This window comes from Elephas maximus, chromosome 9 (genome assembly GCF_024166365.1).
Source record: "Elephas maximus indicus isolate mEleMax1 chromosome 9, mEleMax1 primary haplotype, whole genome shotgun sequence".
Classification (NCBI taxonomy): domain Eukaryota; kingdom Metazoa; phylum Chordata; class Mammalia; order Proboscidea; family Elephantidae; genus Elephas; species Elephas maximus.
Genome location: NC_064827.1, coordinates 48,633,113 through 48,657,599, shown reverse-complemented (window position 1 = coordinate 48,657,599; position 24,487 = coordinate 48,633,113). Strand labels below are relative to the sequence as shown.

The window sequence follows — 24,487 nt, the reverse complement described above, 5'->3', positions numbered from 1 at the left end:
TTTTGGTACCTAGCGTGATCATTTATAGAGGCAACATCATTCCTCCTTAACCATGTTTCCTATGTGGGGTCTTAAGGCACTTTCATCTGGAAGATCCCCTGATTCTTTGTTTTGAGAGCTTGTGGAGGCAATCATGGTCTGTTTCTTTATGTGATTGGATATTGACTGTTGTCTCTGAGCCATATGTAAGTTATTGTATTAGTTTATTTCATGTTTACTTACTGTGTCCTAGCTTCTTGCTTTATTTTATTTTGATACACCCAAATGGGTTGCTTGAGTGAGCTAGCTTGATTATTTTCACCTTTGAAACTCTGACGTCCTGTCCCCAGGTGGCTAGAGCTATTATCAGGTATATCAGTCGAGGAGTCATTCATCTTTCTTGTATGGATTCAGCTCAGGTGTCCAGGTAGCTACTCATCAAGTGTGTGGTACAGGCTCTGTCCTGCAATCTTAGAGGGGCAGGGGTGATTGGTGTATGTACCAGTATCTGGTTGCAGCAGGGGGTCACGCGTTGAACAAGGCAGGGGGCTGAGAATCATCCCCCAAGTGTTTCTGAGGAAAGCACATCCCTGTTCCCTAGAGCACACAGGTGGATGGGTTCTGCATACAGACTATGGGCACCCAAAGTTTTTGGTTGTAAGGACGGGGAGGTACCAGTTATCCTTGGACCCCTGTCATGGGGTGGTGGGTGACCTGAGTGGAGCCACTGGTCCTTAGGCCCCTGATGTGGGTAGGTGAGGACCCTGTTTAATAGGCAAAGTGGTGTCAAACATTAAACACCCACCTCTCCACCGCAGAACTGAAACAGTTGTAGTCTGCCAACAAAGGCCTGTTCTCCTGGAATAGGCCCACACAGGTCCGTGCAGGGGGGAAAGGTACTAAAAGTCCACGGACTGGTTATGCCTGGACAGGAGCCGCTTCTGTCCGGAGCACCCCGGGTTAGTGGAGCTGGCAAATTATCTTTTCCCCAACCTGTGAGTTTATTCCTTCTCCAAGGCCAGAAGAATGGCTCTAGGTGCTCAACAGGGCCTATCTCAGGCCCAGGAAAATCAGCTGCTAAAGTCAGCTTGGGGCGGGGAGTGCAGTAAAATATATGCAGGTACTTAGCTTTTGCCGAGAGCACCATTCTTCTCTGGTTCCGGAGATGTGAGTAGGGTTTGTGGCTGGATGCTTCTCCCTGAGGAAACTTTGGCCGAACACTAGTACCAGCCCACCACCTGAGGGCTTCCAGTGATTCAGGTCCGGTAACTCCTTTCTGCTTCTGAACCGTCTCTTCTTCCCCTTGCTGCTCAGTTTATTTTCTAACTTTGCCTTTGATGTTCAGGGCTCCTCACTTTTCATAAATATACCTATTTCACTTGTTTTTTTGGGTCTTTGTTTTAAGAGGACTTGCTGGAAGCGTCTGTCTATTCCGCCATCTTGGCCCCGCCTCTCCCTTGCTAATTTTAAACCATGCAGTATCCCTTGTTCAGTTTGAACAGCTGCTTCGTGGTCTATGTACAGGTTCCACATGAGCAGAATTAAGTGTTCTGTAATTCCTATTCTTTGCAACATTATCCATAATTTATTACGATCCACAGAGTCAAATGCCTTTGCATAGTCAATAAAACACGGGTAAACATCTTTCTGATATTCTCTGCTTTCAGCCAAAATCCGTCTGACATCAACGATGATAGCCCTCATTGCACATCCTCTTCTGAATCTGGCTTGAATTTCTGGCAGTTCTCTGTTGATATTCTGCTGCAACTGTTTTTGAATGATCTTCAGCAAAATTTTAACTTGCGGGTGATAGTGATGATACTGTTCGATAATTTCCACATTCCGTCGGATCACCTTTCTTTGGAATAGGCACAAATATGAGTATCTTCCAGTCAGTTGGCCAGGTAGCGGTCTTCCAAATTTCTCAGCATAGACGTGTAGCACTTCCAGCTTTGTATAAATTTGTTGAAACATCTCAATTGGTATTCTGTCAATTCCTGGAGTCTTGTTTTTCACCACTGTCTTCAGTGCAGCTTGGACTTCTTCCTTCAGTAGCATCGATTCTTGATCATATGCTAACTCCTGAAATGGTTGAATGTCAACCAGTTCTTTTTGTTACAGTGACTGTATGTATTCCTTCCATCCTCTTTTGGTGCTTCCTGCATCGTTCTGTGTTTTGCCCATAGAATCCTTCAATATTGCAACACAAGACTTGAATTTTTTCCTCAGTTCTTTCAGGTTTAGAAATGCCGAGTGTGTGCTTCCTTTTTGGTTTTCTAACTCCAGGTCTTTGTCCTTATAATACTTTGTCTTCTCAAGCCATCCTTTGAAATCTTCTGTTTTGCCCTTTTACTTCATCTCTTCTGACATCCATTTTGGTCTTTTCTTTCTTTCCTGTCTTTTTCATGACCTTTTGCTTTCTGCATGTTATGATGTCCTTGATGTCATCCCACAACTCATCTGGTCTTCTGTCATTAGTGTTCAGTGCATCAAATCTGTTCTTGAGATGGTCTCTATATTCAGGTGGGATATACTCAAGGTCATACTTTGGCTCTTGTGGACTTGTCTTAGTCTGGAAGCACCGCTGAAACCTGTCCACCATGGGTGACCCTGCTGGTATTCGAACCATAGGTGGCTTAGCTTCCAGTATCACAGCAACACATCAGCCACCACGGTAGGATGAACTGACAGACGAGTGGTAGAAAATAGTAAACATAAAGGTATGTTAGTCATATTAAAAAAGAAAAGTGTTATGTACTAATTTATTTTACTGCACGTCCTGTTGAGGTTATTTAGTCTCCTGGCTGGGATACTATATATATTGTTATACTTCTACTGTACGTATCTCATAAATCTGCCTTTGGGGACATTACCTTGGTAGCTTAAAATTGGCCACAATTGGGGTGTTTACTCCATGGCAATCAGCGAACAGCACCAATCTGGGCCTGATTTATTGTTTTGTAGCTTGCCTAGTTATAAGAAAGTGATGGAGAAAATGTTAATGATGCATACAGTTAAAAGTCTCATCACGTCTCTAGCCCTTATACGTGAACAGCATAAAAAGTTGAGGAAATAATCTTCCGGTATTTGAAAACCATTATCTGACTCTGCAAAGTTGTTCACATGACATTCCAATATATATCTTTGCTGTTTCATTTTCGCCTTACATGTTCACGTTAAGAAGTCTCAGCCATCCTTCATGTCGGCACTACAACTCATTAGCTGCAGGTACAAGAGTTAGGCAAAAATCAATGAAAGCACTCTGTGAGAAACAGTTGACTCTATGGAATTTACAATAAGGGATGTTGTATACTTTATTATTATTTGTAAATTATGTGCTACACGTTCTTTATATTGGTAAATTTACAGCCAGCTTATGTACATGTAAACATGCATGCATTTTGCCCCAGAGAGCCAGTTGTTAAACACTGTGGAGAAAGCCCTGTATCTGCAGGGAAAGCAGGAACAAGGATTGGCATCATGAAAGTGCGGTGGATTTTTGTGTGGACTGCAGCTCAATTCATCTCACACATACTAGTTCAGTAGCAGCTTTTTCGTGAAGCCTTCCCTAGTCCCTTGGGCTGGGCCAGCTGCTGACTCTGTCCCCAGAGTCCCTGTTGTTCACTTCATCATAGCACTCCTCACTGATGAGAGGCCATGGAGCTTAGGAACGGACCCGGGAGCTGGGCTTGAATCCCTACTGTGCTAGGGACTAGTGGAATGTCCTCACCCACGATGTGATGCCTAACCTTTCCCTGTCTCACTCTCCTCAAATGTAAATGGGGACAGTAAGAGGGATTGTTGTAAAGCACAAATGAGTCATCCATGTACAGGGTGCCTGATGGTGAGCGCTGTGCATGAGCTTCACCCTCGTCATTGTCTTCCTGGCCACACTGTGAGCACCTTCCAGGCAAGGACCTTTCTACCTTGATCCCCAGCTTGCAGCAGGCTCATTGGTAGTTACTGTTGAATGAATTAGTGAACAAATAAAAGAAAGAACCCAGGCCTCCTAACCTCCAGTCCACTCTTCTTTGAAGAGTACCCACTGCCTCAGGGCCTTTCCACTTGCTGTTCCCAGTGCCTGAAGTGCTTTTCCCAAGGTATGCGCAGGGCTCAGTCCTTTTCTTTACTGCTTTAGTGTCACCTTATCACCCTCTGTAAAACAGCATCTGCTCATCCTCTGTTATCCATCCCTGCCTGCTCTGTTCTTCCTCTTTGCGTTTGATCTAACAGCCTGCTTGTTGAATCCCCACTGCCTACTCTGGTAGATCTCTGTTGAATGTGTGAATATGTATTGCTTCCAGCCCCCCAGATGCTGGTCTTGTCTCCTCCTTTCTTTATCCTACCCCCTCTGCTGTCTTGATACCCAGAACCTGCTCCCGTTTTCCCCAGTCTGTGCCCTCATGGGGAAGCCCACAGCCTCCACACACCTGAACCAAACGCCCAACTCTGCTCTTAGGCCTGCCTGCCTGTTCTCTTAAGTTCTGTCTCTGAGGAACTGAGGACTTGCTGGTGTTAATGTTTGCTGCAGGTGCTGCAACCAGCAGTCAAGAAATCATCATTTAAAGACGTTCTTAGGAGGAGGCAGTTTTAGTCCTAGCAGCTGGAGTTCCAACAACTTGAGGGTTGCAGTCTTTGGGGAGCCAGCCCTGGCCGTGGCCTCATGCCCTCTTTGCAGACTGATTTGGGGTATCAGCAGATGCCACGGACGTGTGTGGAGGGGAGAGTGTAGCTGAGAAGCAGCTCAGGATCCATCTCCAGTTTCCTCTGCAGAAATGCAGCTTAGATCTGCTTTCTGGGTTGGGGTTCCTTGTAGGACTTCATTTGAAATAAGATTACCGCTGCTTTGTATGAAGGTTTGAAGACCATTCTTCTGATACATTTTAAAAGATAATAAAATGTGGTTGTTTTACATCCTTCTCTCTTGAAGATGAGCTGACTGGAATCCTTAGGAAATTATCACTTGAGAAATACCAGCCCATTTTTGAGGAGCAAGAGGTAAGGATGTTCTTGTTGAATGTCATTTTAAACCTACTGTAAAACAAAACAAAACTTTGAGCATGTGGGTTTTCATCCTGCACGCCTAGATCGATCCTTTCCACTGAGACAGCTGAGAAAATAGAATTTGTGTTCAGCACATTTAGTTTGGTCATTACAGTGAAATGCTGGGGACCTCGTGGCTTGTTTTGTTGTAATAGAGCTTTGTAGCATCCAACACTGCTTTCTCTAGTAACGTTTGCATCTGTCCTGCAAGCATTTTTGCTGACAAGGATTGACTGGGAGGCCAGGTCAAAAGCAAATCCTAATGGATGTGTGTTAAATGTCTGGGTACAGAGTCGGTGTTAATTTGAGAGAGTTCACATTTGCTTAAAAGCATTCAAAATTACATTAAAAAAATTTACTGTTCTGGAATTTAATAGTACTTCAAAATGTTAAGTTAATAGTGGTCCAGCAGTTCCATTCCTAGGTATATACCCAACAGAAATGAAAACATATGTCCATACAAACACCTGTACACAGTGTTCGTAGCAGCATTATTCATAACAGGCAAAAGGTGGAAACAACCCAAATGTCCCTCAGCTGGTGAGTGGATTGAAATACATGGTATGTCTATGCAGTGGAATATTATTCAACAATAAAAATGAACAAAGTATGATACATGCCACAACATGAATGAACCTTGAAAACATGACATGACACTACGTGAACGAAGCCAGTTACAAAGGCCACATGTTATATGGTCCCATTTATATGGAAGGTCCAGAATAAGCAAATCTATAGAGACAGAAAGTAGATTGACGAGTGGTTTCCCAGGGCTCAGAAGAGGAGGGGATGAGGGTGACTACTTAATGGGTGTGGGGTTTCTTAGTGGGGTGATAAAAATATCCTAAAATTGATTGTTGTGATGGTTGAGTAACTCTGTGACTATACTAAAAATTATGAATTATATACTTAAATGGGTGAATTGCATGGTGTATGAATTATATCTCAAAAAAACTTTTAAAATTTACTGTTTTAGATAAATAAAAACAACCCTGCAGGCCCAGTAATCACTGGTTAGACACCCCTGTGTCCAGCTCGGTACACGAAGGCCTCATAGTTACCGCAGCAGACATTAGAATCACTCATTGCCCCCAGCAAGCTTGGGATCCAGTGGGGGAGTTTGTATTTTTGTTCAGGAAACAGGCGAGAGTTGCAGTGGCTTTCTTTATCAGTTTGGTTTTCTGTTGTATCCAGTCTGCTGTCCCTGCCTCCTTGGCGTTTTAAAATTCAGCAGTGATTTTTCTCTTCACCAAGAAATCTTTCCTGCTCACTGATGGCCATCTGTTGCTTTTGTTTTATATGTCTTGTGTCCTCTTGGACCTGTGGTTGGAGCCTTATTTATGAGGCTGTCGCATTTTCTGTAACAGCAGCTTCCCAGTCGGGGAGGGTTCAGGCAGGTGACAGAGTCCCTTAATCCTAAGAGAAAGTCATGAAAGTCATGGCATTTGAATAAGGAGGCCACATCCCTCAGGAGAAGCTCATGAGAAAAACCAGTGGATCAAGCAGCTTCGATGTGTGAAAGACGATATGGCTCTGTGGATGAGAGCAGGGCCTCTGGAGCCCACAGCCTGCGTTCAAATCCCAGCTCTGCCACTTACTAGCCATGTGACATTTTGGGTGCTAAAAAAAGCTCTCTGTGCCTCTGTTTCCCTATCTCTAAAATGGGGATAATAATGTGAAGATTAAGTGCTTTGCACATAGTATTTACTGCTGTCATCCTCCTCTTTATCTGACAGTGAGACTGGCTTCCCAGTGAGGGTGTGGGATTGGATTCTGCCTGGGTGAGGAGGCCTCTGCCCCCTGTGTCTGAGATGTCATTGCGCATACCGGGTCGTGGGTGCACTTGCTTTGTCCGTGCCACTTTGGCCTTTCCTTCCACCCTGACTTGGAGGGGCAGAAAACCTGCAGTGTGTAACACTGTGTAGCAGGGAGCCCTGCTGGCCTTTCTCCAGGAACATAGTCCTGGTTTGGGTACCCAGAGCCCAGGCAGGGATGAGACTGCTGTAGAAACCGAAAACCAAACAGCTTGTAAGTTCTGAGCCCTTCTCCACTTCTGTGCTCCATGGCTACCCTTTCCTTTATTGCTTCTGCTTGTTTACTTTCTCGTTCTGTCTTTCCACAGTCTGCGTCTCTCTTGTTCTCTTTGGGGGATGCATGGTGAGTACTGCCATATGCCCACATTTTTCTGTGCAGTATCCAATGTTATCACTGCAGTAACTTCGGAATTAACTTTGTAATAGTCAGACATAGATTTTTTTTGCCATTCTAGCCACCCAGATCACGGTGACCCCGTGTATACAGAGTAGAACTATACTCCATAGGGTTTCAAGGCTGCGACCTTTTGAAGGTAGATTGCCTAGCCTTTTTCCAAGGCACCTCTCCGTGGCTTTGAACCACCAGCCTTTTGTTGTTAGCCTTGTTGGCCCAGTGGTTAAGAGCTCAGCAGCTGACTAAAAGGTTGGCAATTCGAATCCACCAGCACTCCTTGGAAACCCTACAGGGAAGTTCTACTCTGTCCTGTAGGCTCGTTATGAGTCAGAATCAACTCGATGGCAGCTGGTGGTGGTGGTGGCCACCCTGGCTTTCCTTGTGTCATTTTCAGGGTTTTTCCAGAATACAGCTGTTTTGAAAACCCCAGGGCTAGAGCTGAGGACAGTTAGTTTTCAATGAGATTTTTCAGCTAAACTTTAAATATGAAGTCAGGAACTAGAAGTCGTAAATAATAATTAACTCGCTACTAATAAGGCCTAATAGCTCATAATGGTATTTCTGCTCTGGGTGGGAAAAGAGAGGTGTGGCCCAGGCAGATGGCAGTGAGTCCCCTTCTCTCGTCCCAGGTGGATATGGAAGCGTTCCTCACGCTCACCGACGGTGATCTGAAGGAGCTGGGCATCAAGACAGATGGATCCAGGCAGCAGATTTTGGCAGCGATTTCTGAATTGAACGCAGGCAAGGTATCATTCTCAATCTTTTTTTTTTTTTTTTCTGGTTTCGAACAGCTAAGATCTTCACCAGGACCCCAGGCCCTTGGTGTTCTTGAGAGCCTTTGTGGTAGTCTGATGTCATCTCCTTTGGCATAGCTGACAGAGAACCCGTTGCATGCTTCTCACGATTGAGTGCTTACTACCCCTAGAGTAGCCTGTTCCTTTTCAGACCTCTTTTCTGGTTAGGTTGTTTGTCCACAGATCCAGCTGAAATGTTTCAACCCATAGAACTAGGTTCTGCCCTCCAGGCTGTGGGGTCAGGAGACCAGTATCTCACTGTGTTACCTGGGGCAGGTCACACACCTCTCTGAGCCTCCCTTTCCTCGTCTGTAGGGTGGGTGCAGTGGGGGTTGTTCCAAGAACTGACATGCTTAGGAGAGCACCTGGTACACAGTGAGCCAACAATCACCGCTATTATTGCTGACAGCCCACAGTTTGGTCTAATGTTCCATTTCTCTTCCATCAGCTTTAAAGCCAGAGATTAGCACTGGCCTTCACCCAAACGGCAAAACAAACAAAACAAGACAAAAAGAAAGCTAAACATCACTCACAAACATTAGTTTTATGTGGCTGTGATTGGGCTATTCATCTTCTTTTTCCTTATCATGATAAAGTATGAATTTTTCTGTTTCTATTCCAGCAACAGTGTATAACACTTGCTAACCTGTTGGTTTTGCACACTTTTCCTAACAGCTTCCCACTTGTTGGACAGTAGTGTCATGACTGGAATTTTGCCATTATAAGTAATACTGTAATGGACATCTCTGCCTTTTTTCTTTTTCTTTTTTTCCCCCTGAAGCTGTGTTCTATAGTACAACGCTATGTCAGAAAGCTTGACCAGTTTTATGGTTCTTTTTATACATTGCCAGGTTATGCACAGAAATACTGAATAGTCTTATAACGCCAGCAGCAAATAAATATTTATGTAGTAATTTATCATTTACAAGTCATGTTACATGCATCTCCTCTGTTAATCCTTCCTGTGGCCCAGCCTAGCCTCACACTCCTTGTCTAGCTGGTGACCACTTCTGCACATTCTCCTGGCCACACTACACTGTGTGACGGCTCCTCCCAGCCCTGCCTGCATGGGAGTGGCTCTTTTTGTTGTGGTCATCGTCATCTTACTGCCTATTGGCCATGAGGTGACCCTTCAAGATGATTTTGTCAGCTTTGCTTCAGGCAATTGTAAGTCAAACATTTTTCCTGGCATCTTTACTATTTGTTTTTTTCTTCTCTGAAATGGTGTGTTCCTAAACATCAGTCACCCTGCCATGGGGACCAGACTGCCTCGCTTTACAGATAAGGAGCTGAAGCTCAGAGATGAGCAGTGACCCCCGACTCCCAGACCAGCGCCATTTCTGCTCTGCGGTTAGACGTGAGGAGAGGTAGGGGAGGTGGGCATGGATGGGCAGGTCTTGGCTGTTAGGAAGAATTATCACCCAGGAGGTTCACAGAAGGTAAGTAAACTAAGGCAAGCACCAGAGTCTTTGGTGCATTCATTTATTCATGAAAAAATAGTGCTTTGAGCTCCTGCCATGTCCCAGGTGCTATGTGGGTGTGGAGCACTCAGAATCACTGTGTCAGGCTCTGTGCCATAAAGACGTCACATGTAGTCATTCATTTCATCCTCACAAAACCCACTGAGGTTGGATCCCGTTTACGGTTGAGGAAACTGAGCCACAGAGAGATTAAGGAACTTATCCAAAGCCACACAGCTACTACGTGGCCGAGCCCGGATGGGAACCCACAGTTTGTGTCCTGGCTACTATGCTGTGCTGCCTCAATGTGACCCACAAGCACACATAAAGGAGAAGCATGTGAGACTGCAAGAGCTTCTGACTTAGAGTGGAGCCAGAAAGGTGAGGGCCGTGGAGATGTTCCTGAGGAAGTGGTAGGAGGGCTGAGATCTGAGGGAAGAGCAGAAGCCAACTGGATGAAAGGCGAAGAAGGAAAGAGCATCCCAGGCAGAGGGAAGCACATATGCAAAGACCCTACGGTGGGAAGGTGTGCCTCAGCACAGAGAGCAAGAAGCCTGGCTTGAGGGAAGGCCGGGTCAGGGGACAGATTAAGGCTCCCAGGATGGTCAAAGGTGACCCAGTCAAGTAAGGGCAAGGGGATGAGTGAGCAATGGTAGAGGACTGTGGCTGACGAGTTGCACGACCCTCCCTCGTCCTACCCTCCGGAAGCCATACGTGTGAGCCAAAGAGGAGATGAAGGTGGGGAAAGCCATGTAGTCCAGTCACGGAAGGAGGACAGAAAAGGTTCCAGATGTAGGGGCGGTGAGGACTGTGGAGGGCAAAGGAGGACATAACCAAGAGCTGGGTGCCGTTCAAGCCTGACCCAGGCCTTGGCAGATGGTCAGCACTAATGCTTCTGGAATCTTCCCCTTGCCATCAGGTCTGTGACGTCCTTGGTACAAAATCACAAAAAGAAGACAGACTGGGCTGGTTTGCAAATCTTAGGAAACTAAGCTGGGATCATCAGAGTGGATGCACGTGACATCTTTTTTTTTTTTTTAATTGTGCATTAAGTGAAAGTTTACAACTTGTTAGTTTCTCATACAAGAATTTACACACACATTGTTATGTGACCGTAGTTGCTGTCCCTATAGTGTGACAGCACACTCCTCCTTTCCACCCTGGATTTCCCGTGTCCATTCAACCAGCTTCTGTCCTTTTCTGCCTTCTCATCTCGCCTCCGGAGAGGAGCTGCCCACTTAGACGCTGTGACATCTTAAGTCCCCTCCAAATGAGGTCGTTTTTCTTAAAGTTTATACACACTGGACTTTTTTTAGTTTTCTCTCAAGTTCACTGCCCTCCAACTCCCTGCTTCCCTAACAGTCTGTGTCCTGTACTAACTTCTTTCCCATAGTGTCCCTGCTGTACTGGGAGAAGCAGAAGACACACCTACTGGTGGTCCTCCTTGGGGGCCCGAGCCCCCAGCTAGAGATCTGGGTGTCTCTGACATGGTAGGCCAAAGAGACCACCTAATTCTACCTCGTCCTTCCCACATCAGCATCCGCCCTGCAGAGACAGACGCTTGTGCGTGGCAGTGGGTGCGAGGGGCAGGAGGCGACCTGAGCTGCCTTGCTGGAGAAGGGCCTGCTCTGCGGTTAGATGTGAGGGCAGGTAGGGGAAATGGGCATGGATGGGCAGGTCTTGGCTGTTAGGAAGAGTTATCACCCAGGTGGTTCACAGAAGGTAGGTAAACTGAGGCAAGCACCAAAGTCTTTGGTGCTTTCATTTATTCATAAAAAAAAAAAAAAAAAAAAACAGTGCTTTGAGTGCCGGCCATGTCCCGGGTGCTATGTGGGTGTGGAGCACTCAGAATCACTGTGTCATTATTCGGGGGCCAGCCGTTCCAGATGAAAGTGTTGGAAGTGTGGACCACGTATCATAGCCTGCTGTAGAGAAAAGGTATGGTTGGGAGAAGCTTAATATTAGAAAAATGAGTTTATCTCCTATTGCACTAAATCTAGGTTATCCTTGCCACTGTGTGCAGGTGCTTAGAATGAGCCAAGAACTCCTCAGGCTTCCAAGAGCCCTTCTTACGGCCCTTCAATGTCCTGGGCCTCCGCACCCTCCACACCAGGCTGGCCTGACCCAGACTTCAAGGTCTCCTGCCTTTTTCTGGATTGTTTGAAGGCATGAGCTTCCTCATCTGAGGGTCACACTTTTTCTTTCACAACCAAGATTGGCCAAGAGAGGGCCCCTTGTGGGTCTAGTGCTCTGTGCTCAAATTTGAGATCCCAGGCCAGGACACGTGAGAGGGGGATGGCTGGCATTCCCTGCCTGCCAGTGTTTTTCTAGCTGTTGTTGCTGGCAGGTTGTGATATCAATTAAGTGCATCACAAACAGAGTTTTAAAAAATGAAATAGAGTAGAAAATACTAACAGGCTTCATAGGTAGGGAGGGTAAAACCTTTGGGAGTTACAACATGTATATATAAACAGAAAGAGAGAGGGAGAGGGTTGCGATATAAAATGCATTTCTTACACAATCAAAAAAAGTTTGAGTATTTTAGCCTAAAAACCTTCTAAGTGAGTATTAACCAAATATCTGGCTCAGCCGTAAAAATACCAGCAAAGCTTTGTGGACCCTGAGCCTATAAGTCAGGTAACTTCCAGTGAGCCACCCAGTATTTGAGCACTGGGTGCTGTGAGTAGTGTTACATGTTGAATAATATGTTCTGCTTGTTAGTTTGTTTTAAACAAGTTACACATCAGAGAAGGATAGCCAAAAGTGATCGTTTTAGTTTTACCCATAGTTGGTCCTAAGCCAACTTTTTTCTGTTCCCATTTTTCCAGATCCTCAAAAGCAATGCATATTTGTTTTACAAACCCTGCGCAGTACCAAAAGGGTGAAAAGAGTTTTTCAAGAAATCACAATCCAAACACTCAGAGGCCACCATTGTTCACATTTGGGCAAATTATTTTAGTGTTTTATGCTGCATGTAGTTTTTTCAATGTGGCTGAGATAAATCTGGGTGTATAATTTTACATTCTACTTTCTTCATTTAACAATGAATTTGTGCAGTTACCCATGTCTTTTTGATATACCACATTTGTTTGGACGTTCTAAAAATGTTTTTAACCCCCTACATGTTAGATACATAGATATCCAAACGTTCCATCCATAATGCTGCAGTGGACAGGCTTATGTATAAAGCTTTCTAATCATCTCCTTGGAACAGATGTCTAAAAGTGTCATGACTGAGTTAAAGGGTCTGAATCAAGGTATATGATACACACACCCAAGTTCTTTCCAGAAAGAGCCAGTGAGCATCCTCACCAGCCGTGGGAGTGAGTTTCCAGTTTTCACTGCACCCTTGCCAGCGTGGAGTATTATCAGTTTGTTTTCTAACCTTTATTAATTTGACAGGCAATAAAAGGTACCTTGTTTCAATTGGCTTTTCTTTAAATGCTAGTTAAGTTGAACATTTTTTTTTTCTATGTTTATGGCCATTTGTTTTGTTTTTTCCTCTTGAGAATAATCAGCAGGTCCTTTGAAACTCGGGGGTTTTTAAAGGGCAGTTATCATTATCATCTTCAATGCAGAGAGTGATCACCGTTGTCATCCTCTGTAGCTCCCTCCTAAGGTTAGGAGGCAGCGAGTGCTGGAACCCTGTCTCGCCCTGACCTCATTTCTCAGGCAATTGAGGCTAAGGTGGTGTTTAATAATAAAAGTGCACGTCATCCCTGGTGTTTATTTTTCAGCCCTCTGCAGTTTGCACAGTTACCCCATTCATTATCAGAGGTTGAGCCACAGGACAGCCCTGGCAGGTAACATCATCCCCATTTCACAGGTAAAGAAACTCAGTAGAATGGGGGCATGCCACAGATAATAAGTATCAGGCCCAGGACCCGAGGGCCCTCTGACAGCACCCCTGATGCTCTGTCCTTCCACCCTGCAGCCTTCAGGTTTGTGTTGGTAGCATCCTGGTGGCATTTTTCAGCTTATCTTTTAAACTTTTTTTATAATTTATTTTGTTGTTGAGAGTGTGCATAGCAGAACACATACCAATTCAATAATTTCTGCATATACAGTTCATTGATGATATCTTTGAAGTTGTGCAGCCATTCTTGCCCTCCCTTTCTGAGTTGTTTTCCTCCATTAACATAAACTCCCTGCCCCCTAAGGTTCCAGTCTAACCTATTGAGTTGCTGTTGTCGCTTTGATCCCATGTAGATAGATCTTAAGTTTTAGATAGATGTTAAAAGAACACAGTGCTCAAAGAAGACATTCTTTACTAGTTAAGCTAAAACTGCTGTTTGGTTTCAAGAAGACTTCAGGGAATATTTTTGGTTTAAGGTTTAAAAATAATCTCATGGCAATAGTTTCAGGGGTTCATCCAGCCTGCATGGCTCCAGAAAGTATGGATTCCATGAGAATTTGAAATTCTGTTCTGCGTTTTCCCCCTTTTGATCCACCTTATTTTAGGTTACTTGAAAGGCTCATCATAGAGGAAGAACCTCAAGTGCTTAGAAGGCCTCCTTAGCACCGAGGTCCCTTCTTGAGGGGGTGGAGAGGGGCCACTGGGGGCATGGGGAGCCTGTGAAATGTAAGAAAAGGAAGTTTGAAGTCTGGGCTCATTCAGTGAATGTTTTTTTTTTTTTTTAACTTTTTCACTCTTAGCAGAGAACAGTCTGCCAGAGATTATCAGCTTTTAATTTGCTTTACATTTAGGACCACACTTATTTGTTGATTATATTTAATCCACGCTACTGACACTGGACCCTTTGTGGGCAGCAGCACAAGGCAGAGGGGTGCCTGCCCTCAGAGGGGTCATACCCTCGTCAGAGAGATGGGTATTGGGATGAACCCAAGCAATATAAGGTCTGTCTGCTGTCTTCACCTGCTTCTAGAAGTCAAGCTCATGGTGTGGAAGAAAGAGTTTATTTCACCATCCCTGAAACCTCTGCTTTGGAAGGGAGGGGGTTTTTCATTTACCTTGAAAAGGTTAAGGTTTGGTCACTGAGAGGAAGAGCCACTCAGGCTCTGGTGATCTCTGGTTACTGCTTCCTTCCAAACAACTAACTCTCTGAGTCTCCAGGGCTGACTGGGAGGAGGGCTGGGTGGAGCCACTGCAGGTGCTCTGGCTGGGCCCTCTGAGCGACTGAACCTCTCCGCCCAAGCGTCTCCCACGCTGACTCTGTCTCCAGCACCCCCAGCTCAGCCGTCACCTGGGACAGCTCCACCCCAGCCTCAGCACAAACAGCACCTGCCCCAGTTTTTTGAGCCAGCGGCGGCAGCCTGGCATTGTCAGGAGTGTTAGGTCCAAAGGAGGAACAGAAAATAAATCATGAGAGAAATTGCTCTTGCCTAGAAGTTTTCAATGCGCCCAGCTCAGCCCATGTAGAATGCTGTGGAGCCTCCACTGCCTACTGGAGCAGCCTTGGGCAGGTCGCTTAACCCCTGCAAGCCTGAGGCACCAAGAAAACATACCTCCCATTGATGTGGGAATAAACTGAGATAACATAAGAGAAAGCTCCAGCAGAGGGCAGGCCAGGGGCAGCATTCAAATACTGTTCATTCACGTTCTTTGTAATCATGTCTTTCAAACACTAGAGTTCATACAACTTTTTCTCAGCACTTTGCTTGGTTTCCAGGCTCCAAAGTCTTTACGTGCTCACATCCTCTGTTGTCTCCCAAAAGATGTTCTGTGTGGTCTGCTTAGTCTTCCCACTTAGTCTTCCCATGGGTGGTCTTGAGGCAAGCCAGCCCCCGGCAGAGCCTCACCTGGCCAGTATTGGGTGGGAGGTGGCAGGTTGCAGGGGTGGTTTGTTCTGATCCCCCCACAGTGCAACCAGGCCTGTGTCACACCACGATCATTGTATCATCTACACAGAAGGTTGACATACACAGACACACTCCCCTCAGAAATATCAATAATAGCATAGTTTTTTTTACCATGTACCAGATTCTCATCTACAGCCTTCAGTATGGATTACACCTCAACATAAAACAAAAATCCTCACAACTGGACCAATAAGCAACATTATGATAAATGGAGAAAAGATTGAAGTTGTTGAGGATTTCATTTTACTTGGATCCTTAATCAACACCCATGGAAGCAGCACTCAAATCAAATGACACATTGCATTGGGCATATCTTCTGTAAGAGACCTCTTTAAAGTGTTAAAAAGCAAAGATATCACTTTGAGGACTCAGGTACACCTGACCCAAGCCATGGTGTTTTCAATCACCTTGAAAGTTGGAAAATGAATTGGGAAGACTGAAGATAAACTGATGCCTTTGGATTGTGGTGTTGGCAAAGAATATTGAATATACCATGGACTGCCAAAGAATGAACAAATCTGTCTTGGAAGAAACACAGCCAGAATGCTCCGTAGAGGCAAGGTGAGACAACATCTCACATAATTTGGACATGTTATCAGGCGGGATCCATCCCTGGAGACGGACATCGTGCTTGGTAGAGAGTCAGCAAAAAAGAGGAAGACCCTGGATGAGATGGATTGACACAGCGGCTTCAACGACGGGCTGAAGCATAACACCGATTGTGAGGATGGCGCAGGACTGGGCGGTGTTCGGTTCTGTTGTACGTAGGGTCTCTATGATTCAGAACCGACTTGATGGCACCTAACAACAAGAGTGGATTCTCGTCAAGGCATTACACACACACATCTGCGTGTGTGTGTGTGTGCATGTGCTTGTGTGTGTGTGCATGTGCGTGTGTGTGTGTATATGTATATATCTAACTCAGTGCTCGTACCAACCATTTGAGGCACTTTTATTATCCCCATTTTACAGATTAGTAAACCAAGGTCCAGAGAGATTTAGTATCTTGCTCAAGGTCACCTGGCATCTAAATAGGAGAGATGGAATTTGAATCCAGGCTGTTTGATTCCAGTATCTGTGTTTAACTTCTTTGTGTTGCTACCTCTCCGCCAGTTATTAGCTAAGATGTTCTCCAAGCTTTTTCTTTAGAAACATCCACATTCCTCCTCTTTTCCCATCTCACAATGTGTGTGTAGGGGGCATGTTGCAGGAGTGGGGAGGGAAGTGAATCATTGAAAAGGAGTCTGAAATCTTTTGGGCAAGGGGGAGCAAAGGCAGTTCCAACTCTCACTCTGTAGCAGAAGAAAATTCTGCTCCCACTGAGTTCCTTGGAAATGTGAGGGCTGGAAAGGCTGTGTGACCTGGGGCAGGTCAGTCCTGCTCTCAGGGCTCTGCCTCCTGACCTCTTCCAGGGATTGGACCACTGGGTTTCAGAGCGCTGACGTGCTGTGATTGTGGGTGCTGTGGGAGAGTCTGACTCAGTGTGTTTTTATTAAACTCGGAACTCTTTCAGTTAGATGATTTATTTTCCCCAAGACGCCCATGGGTTTTTCAAGTATGAGTTAAGCATTAACAGCACTGTGTCAATTGAATTAATGGTTAAAAGATTTAACAAGACTTTGTGTCTGTTTTCAATCTCTTCCACAGGGACGAGAGAGACAAATTTTACAGGAAACCATTCACAACTTCCACTCTTCCTTTGAGAGCAGTGCCAGCAACACCAGGGCCCCTGGAAACAATCCCTGTGCGTGATCCTCCTTCCCATGGTCACCAGAGTGAGCTTTCTGAATCCCGCTTACAACCCTGTCTCTCCTCTGCTTAAAATCCTGCGATGATCCACGCTGCCCCTGGGTTATCTACTTTCGGGTCTTTGCTGTGGTATTTGAAGCACCTCATGATGGGCACGTCTTAGTTATCTAGTGCTGCTATAACAGAAATACCACAAGTGGGTGGCCTTAACAATAGAAATTTATTTTCTCACGGTTTAGGGGTCTAAAAGCCTGAATTAGAGCACCAGCTCTATGGGAAGGCGTTCTTGCTGTCAGCTCTGGGGGGAAGGCTCTCATCTCTTCAGCTTCTGTTTCTCGGTTCCATGGAGATTTCCATGTGGCTTGGCATCTGTCTTCCCCCATCTCTGCTTGCTTGCTTAATCTTTCATATCTCATTTAAAAGAGATTGATTTAAGAAATTTTTTTTTTTTTACAATAATAGTGCCACATTAAAATAACAAAGAAAACCCTTTCCAAATGGAATTATAACCACAGGTATAGGGGTTAGAATTTAGAACACATATTTTGGGGGACACATTTCAACCCGTAACACCATTCCTGTTGCATTAGTGCGTATGTTTGTAGCTCAAACAAACTCCAACACAGTGAAGGTTTATTCTCACTTAATAGTCCAGTATGGGTGCTCCTGGTTGGCCAGTGGCTCGACACAGCGATTCAGGCACCCGGCTCCTTTATTTTGTGTCTCTGCCATCCCAGGAGGACTCAGAGTCTTTGCTTCTGACTGGCAGAAGGGGAAAGGGACTGTGGAGAAGACACAGTTAAACCAGTTGCCATCGAGCCAACTCCAACGTACAGCAATCCCGTATGTGTCAGAGTAGAACTGTGCTCCATAGGGTTTTCATTGGCTGATTTTTTCAAAGTAGATTGCCAGGTGTTTCTTTCTGGCCTGTCTTAGTCTGGATGCTGAAACCTGTGTAGTATCATGGCAACGTGCCACCCTTCACTGACAGACCCGTGTTGTCTGCGCATGAGGTGTATTGACCAGGAACGGAACCTGGGCTTCCTGCATGGAAGGTGAAAATTGTATTACTGAACCACCACTGCCGCCTCTCTTTTAATACTATATTCTTTGAAAGGGAACTGACCCGTGAGTTTTTTCATGTGCTGCTATATTAGAGTGGTTCAAGCTTTTTAAAATCTAGTAGCTTTCTGAAGTGTTTTCAAGTGAGTAATTCATTCAGCAAACAGTTGCTGCATTTCTGTTATGTGTTGGGGGCACAGCGATGAGCCAGGCCCAGTTCTTAACCTTGAGGATCTCAACAGGCAAGAGAAGACATCGAAGTGGGTGGTCCCAACACTGAAAGGCAGCATAGCATAGTGGGAAGAGCTTGGACTCTGGACTCGGGGTCAGAGTTCAAATCCAGCCCTGCGGCTTGCCAGCTGTGTGGCCTTAATCAAACTTGGAGCCAAGTACTTGACCCTTAGGAAGTACCAAAAGGATGTTAGCCTTCAGAGAATTCTAGTCTTTAAAGGCACCCTGTCTTTATCTCCGCAAGCTGGGCTGGGCCATGTGCTGGTCTCCGTGGAGAGCCCTTTCTTCTCCACTGGCTTTCTGGGCAGTTGTTACTGCACTCCCCAGCGCCTTATAGTGTTCACCCTCTGCCTACCTGCCATCCCTGGGCACCTTTCCTCTCCACCCTCACCTTTCCACCTGCTGATGCCGCCATTCCACCTGACTAAAGACAAAGCGAATTTTATTTTAGCCATTATTGACAGACATCTTTTGAAATATTCCTCACGTTTCAGTCTTCTTTAAGGAGACATGTTCATTGAGCACCTACTGTGTGCCAGCAGCTTTATCACGTCATTTCATCCGCACTGCCTGGAGGCTGATGTTATTTGTTATTATCTTTATTATCTATATGTTATCTATCTATCTAATCTATCTAGCTGTCCTTCCTCATCCTGCACACTGGGGAAACTGAGACACAGGAGCAAAGCCTCTTGCCAATTACATAGCCAGGAAGGAGCAGATCTTGGGGTTGGAACCAGACTGGTTGGGCCCCTGAGTCTTTGGCTCTTCCACGAACTCCTGTAGACTCGTGGAGCAAGAAGCATCAGGGATCCTCACTGCTTTCACTTACTTGTATGTTCAGGGGTTATTGATAGAGTTGGTTTGTTCCTGAAATTCCTGGTCCCCCACCATATGTGCTTTGAGGTTTTATACCTGTTTTTTACTGTTGCCCCATTCTTTTCATAACCCCCATGTTTGTATGGGTTTTACCCAGCTTAGTTAGATTGAACACCCATGACAGCCAGGGACTCCACTGTGGGCTAAGCTTTCTACAAATCAAACCTCCATGACCTTATCGGATGACCACAGACAAGACAGGGCTTATCGTTCCTGTTTTACAGATGGGAAAACCTCTCTCATATGTTTTAGTGGACTCAAGTAGTCCCACGGCTTTTTTCTCCAGTGCACTTTGTGTGCTGGTTGGTGAGACGCCCCTGGCCCCCATGACCGCCCCCTTCCAGATGACTCTTCCCCCACCCCCAGCCTCAGGAGACTATTCCCTCTACACCAAGTACCTCCCTTGCCCAGTGACCTTCACCAGCATTTCCCAAAGTATATTTCTAGGAATACTAGTTTTACAAGATGTTGATAGATTTTCAGAAAGCAAAATAAAAGGAGGGCATATATGTGAAAGTGGGTGAGGTCATGTGATCATGTAGATTTGTCAGACTCTGGGTTGAAGCCAAGTTACACGATAGTCTTTGCTGTGGGACACCTCAGAACCTTCAGCACACCAGTGGGCACTGGGCCTCTCCAGGGGGGCCACGGGACTTCTAGCATTTCCCCTGTGCATTTGATCACAGAATGCTTTTCCAAGGTGCCTTTGCAAGTCTGGGGTCCCGGGACACTGGTGGGGAAACTGCCCTGATTGAGACATTGGCAGGGTGAACCCTGAGTCCCTGGGAGGAGGGAGTACCCAGAGGCTTCCACTGGATCGGGCTCCTTGGGGCCCTTGGTAACCGCCCTCTCCTCTCCCCGGCAACTGTCATCGGATGTGACAGTGGGATATCCGGGTGAGGGAGTCTCCTGACCTTGAGGTGTCTGGCACACTGCTCAGAAGGCCCCCATCCCGAGGGTCTCTGAAGGGTGGAGGGCACTGTTTCTCAGCATTAGTACAGTGTGCTGTGTGGTATGTGCTGGGTCCCTAAGCCCCTCTGACCAGAGGGAGGCTTCCAGCTCCTGCCCAGGCTCCTCGCCTCCACACCAGACTGGTAATATAGAGGCCAGCTAGTTTTGCAAGGAGAATGCTTCCTTTTTCATTCTTTTATTCACTGAACGTTTACTGAGCACCAGTGTCAGCCCCTCACATGTGCTTTGGATCCAGAGATGAAAAAGACTCACCTCTGCCCTCAAGGGGAGGAGACGAGCACGTAAATAAAACATTGCAGTGCCGGGCAAGGAGTCCTGTAATAAAGGTGCATGCCAGGTACACGGCACAGAGAAAGCCATTGCTGACAGCTCAGGGTGGGCCTGGGCAGGCCCCTTAGGAGAAAGTATGCTGGAACTGGGTCTTAAAGGGGAGTCTGGGTGCAGGGCTGGCAGGTGGGAAAGAGAAAGGGCAGCCCAGAAGAGGGAATAGCATGTGTGAAAGCAGTCAGCATATAACATTTGTAGATTATATGTCATCTGGGAGTAGGTGGCGGTTATTTGTTGCCATAGAGTCAGTTCTGACTCATGGCAAACCCATGTACAACAGAATGAAATGTTACCCAGTCCTGTGCCCATCTTCGTGATTGTTGGCATGTTTGAGTCCGTTTTTGTAGCCACTGTATATTTTGAGTGCTTCCCAAACTAGGGGGCTCATCTTCCAGCACTATAGTGGACAGTCTTCTGTTGTGATCCATAGGATTTTCATGGGCTAATTTTGGGGAGTAGATTGCCAGACATTTCTGCCTAGTCTGTCTTAGTCTGGAAGTTCTGAAACTTGTCCACCATGGATGACACTGCAGGTATTTGAAATACCAGTGGCATAGGTGCCACGTGCAAGCCACCACGGTCTGACAGACTGACAGGCGGTGGGGAGTAAGTTAGAGACTTGTTTTCCCAATTTGTTTCTTTCCTTTGGAATGTATAGAAGCCACCTGTTACCCTGCAAAGAGGACTTTGTCTAGAGTCAGATCTAGCACTGGCTTTGGCTCAGCCACTTGTCACTTGGTAACCTTGGGCATGTTTCTTCATCGCCTTGAGCCTCAGCTTTCCTTTTGGTCACAAGGGGATAGCGATTCCCAAGGTGCTGAGGATTAGGTGAAGGTAAGAAAGCCCTTTTCATACTCTGTGGACCCAAGGGCAGATAACTCAGTGAGCAAGGTAAGCACAGGCTTGCTTATGCTTACTTATTGATCTGTAGTTCACATTGTTTTCACCACACTTTTGGTGAAGTCTGTGTGAAATTGTGCTCTACATGTGGTGAAATCCAAGTGAAATTGTGCACTACGGATTAGTAAATAAGCACAAATCAGCCTGTGTTTACCTTGCTTAGAGGGTACTCCGCCCTTGTCAAGGATTGTAAATTTGAAAAGAGGCTTTGATTCTTCTGTAGGAGGGTGCTGTGGGGTTGGGTGAGTGGTAGATGCCAGCCATACCTAGAAGCAGAATCTTTAATGGGGTTAAAAAAAAAAAAAAAGTGAAATTATGCACTACAGATTAGTAAGCACAAGTAAGCCTGTGCTTACCTTGCTTACTGAGTCATCTGTCCCTGTTGGGGATTATAAATTTGAAAAGAGGCTTTCATTAGAGAAATGCAAATCAAAACTGCAGTGAGATACCATCTCACTCCAACAAAACTGGCATTAATCCAAAAAGCACAAAATAATAAATGTTGAAGAGGTTGTAGAGAGACTGAAACACTTATACACTGCTGGTGGGAATGTAAAATGGTACAACCACTTTGGAAATCAATTTGGCACTTTCTTAAAAAGCTAGAGATAGACCTGCCATACGATCCAGCAATCCCACTCCTTGGAATATATCCTAGAGAAATAAGAGACTTTACACGAACAGATGTATGCACACCCGTGTTCATTACCCACAAACAAAAAACCCAGTGCTGTCGAGTCGATTCATTACAGCACTGTTTATAATAGCAAAAAGATGGAAGCAACCAAGGTGCCCATCAACAGATGAATGGATAAATTCTGGTATATTCACACAATGGAATACTATGCATCAGTAAGGAACAGTGATGAATCTGTGAAACATTTCATAACTTGGAGGAATCTGGAAGGCATTATGCTGAGTGAAATTAGTTGCAAATTAGTTGTATGAGACCACTATTATAAGAACTCGAAAAACAGTTTAAACAGAGAAGAAAATATTCTTTGATGGTTACAAGGGAGGGGAGGGAGGAAGGAAGGGAGAAGGGTATTCACTAATTAGATAGTAGACAAGAATTATTTTAGGTGAAGGGAAGGACAACACACAATACAGGAGAGGTCAGCACAATTGGACTAAACCAAAATCAAAGAAGTTTCCTGAATAAACGAAAGCTTTGAAGGCCAGAGTAGCAGGGTGGGGGTCTAGGGACCATGGTTTCAGAGGACACCTGGGCCAATTGGCATAATAAAATCTACTAAGAAAACATTCTGCATCCCACTTTGAAAAGAGGCTTTGATTCTCTAGTGAGGTGCTGTAGGGTTGGGAGAGAGACAGATGCCAGCGATACCTAGAAGCAGAATCTCTGATGTGGTGAAAAAATGTGACATTGGTCACTACAGATCTGGTAAGCAAGGTAAGCACTGTGCTTACCTTGCCTATTGGGTAATCCACCCCCACTTGGGGCTGTGCAGAGGTAGGAAATCTTGTCGATAGTTGCACATTTGAAATCGTCTCTCTTGTATCTTCTCTCCTACCTGTCCTGGGTGTAGCCATGGCTGGTTGGGTGAAGCCAGAAGAAGCAGCCTCCAGCAAGAGGTAGCAGCAGCACGGACCTCTGTGTTGGCGTCAGAGCCCTTAGTAAGCGAGGACTGGCCGTGAACCCCCACCCTCCAGCTGGGCCTGACTCTGGGTGTTTGTCACTGAGATTCCCAGCAAGGTGGACAGAAAGAAGAAGAAGAGTCCAGCCACATCAGATCCAGAGGGCACAGTGGGGCAGGGAACCCCCCTAATTTGCACCTGCCTTGGAGCTACCCAGACGATGCCGTACAGGACAAACAGGAACTAGACAACTGCGGACATGAAGACTGACTCGGGCTTCCAAATAAGCACCTGCGGAAGAGCCTAGGACCTTCCTGAGAAGACTCTGCAGCCCCAAATGAAGGTGAAGCCAGCAGATGGATACTGCGAAGCACCCTCGTGACTGCCTCTCGTTGTCTGTTTCAAGCCAGATAATCATGTCTTATTAACCAGTTGGTCCTGTTCACACATGTGAGGAGACCTGATGTTTCCCCTAATAAAGTTGATACCAAATCCTGCAAGGCTGTCTCAGAGAGTGAATCTCCTCCCTGAGTGGGGTGGGTGGTGAGTCACCTCCTCTTGGCGGTTTCTCACTCATTTGTCACAGATTTCTTGACTTGCCAGGCTGACCTCGGGCCACGGCTCCTCTTTATGTGTAGCCCAAGAATGGACTTAGGCCCTGCCTTAATTTCGGCCTCTCAGCTGAGAGCCATCTGCCCTCTAGTCGATTCCTGTTCGTGGTGACCCAATGCGTGTCAAGAGTGGAACTGTGCTCCGTAGAGTTTTAAATGGCCGATGTCTCGGAAGTAGATCACCAGACCTTTCTTCTCAGGTGCCTTTGGGTGGATTCAAATGGCCAACCTTTTGGTTAGCAGCTGAGCACATTAACTATTTGCACCACCCAGTGACTAAGAAGCCAGTCCCAAATAGGCAGGGATTCACCAAGGCTTGGGGATGAGTGAAGGGAAATACACACCAGGAGTCACTTGTAGTTAGAGCACAAAGCCCAGTTCACTTGTCTTCAGCTTGGGACCCTCACTGGGTTTTCCTCTTGAAGTGGAGAACATACTTCTCTCCCCACCCAGGGTTCCTTAGAGCCTGGCACCGGTGAGGAGGATACACCCCCACAAGCGTAAGGATCCTTTCCATGTTCCCGCTCCTGTCAGAGCCTCCAAAAGTGATAGACACAGAGAATGACAATTTTCCCCATCTTGCTACCCCCCATCTTCCCTCCCACCCCTCGGTCCTCAGCAGGGCAGATGTATCTGTGCATAAGACAGGACAGAAAAGACCAGGACTCCATTTTATTTCAGTGCTACAGTCACCGTCTTTTCACGACCACACACTTCTTTGTATTTTATTGTTATTTCCTTGCAGGGACTGAACTCTTTGGGTGATTTTTGTTTGCCAATCTGCACATATTAAATAATGTTGAATTTGCCTTCTCACTTATTTTGTTCATCAAAGCATAAAACACTGCTCAGATTT

The 24,487-nt window shown here is 45.8% G+C and overlaps 1 protein-coding gene across 4 annotated transcripts in view; it reads left to right on the top strand.

Annotated features, from left to right (window-relative positions):
• The window catches only part of ANKS6 (ankyrin repeat and sterile alpha motif domain containing 6), a 61,172-nt gene extending 37,595 nt beyond the window's left edge, over positions 1 to 23,577 (top strand). For 2 of the 4 annotated variants that reach the window (XM_049895862.1, XM_049895860.1), the window contains exons 13-16: positions 4,910 to 4,977; positions 7,860 to 7,976; positions 16,952 to 17,048; positions 22,972 to 23,577. In XM_049895862.1, the coding sequence (XP_049751819.1) occupies positions 4,910 to 4,977; positions 7,860 to 7,976; positions 16,952 to 17,048; positions 22,972 to 23,021 (332 nt within the window). In that variant the 3' untranslated portion in view covers positions 23,022 to 23,577. Of the gene's footprint in view, positions 1 to 4,909; positions 4,978 to 7,859; positions 7,977 to 16,951; positions 22,401 to 22,971 lie in introns of those variants that run through there. The other 2 variants (XM_049895863.1, XR_007518661.1) reach the window with 2 other exon arrangements.
• The last annotated feature ends 910 nt before the right edge of the window (positions 23,578 to 24,487 follow it).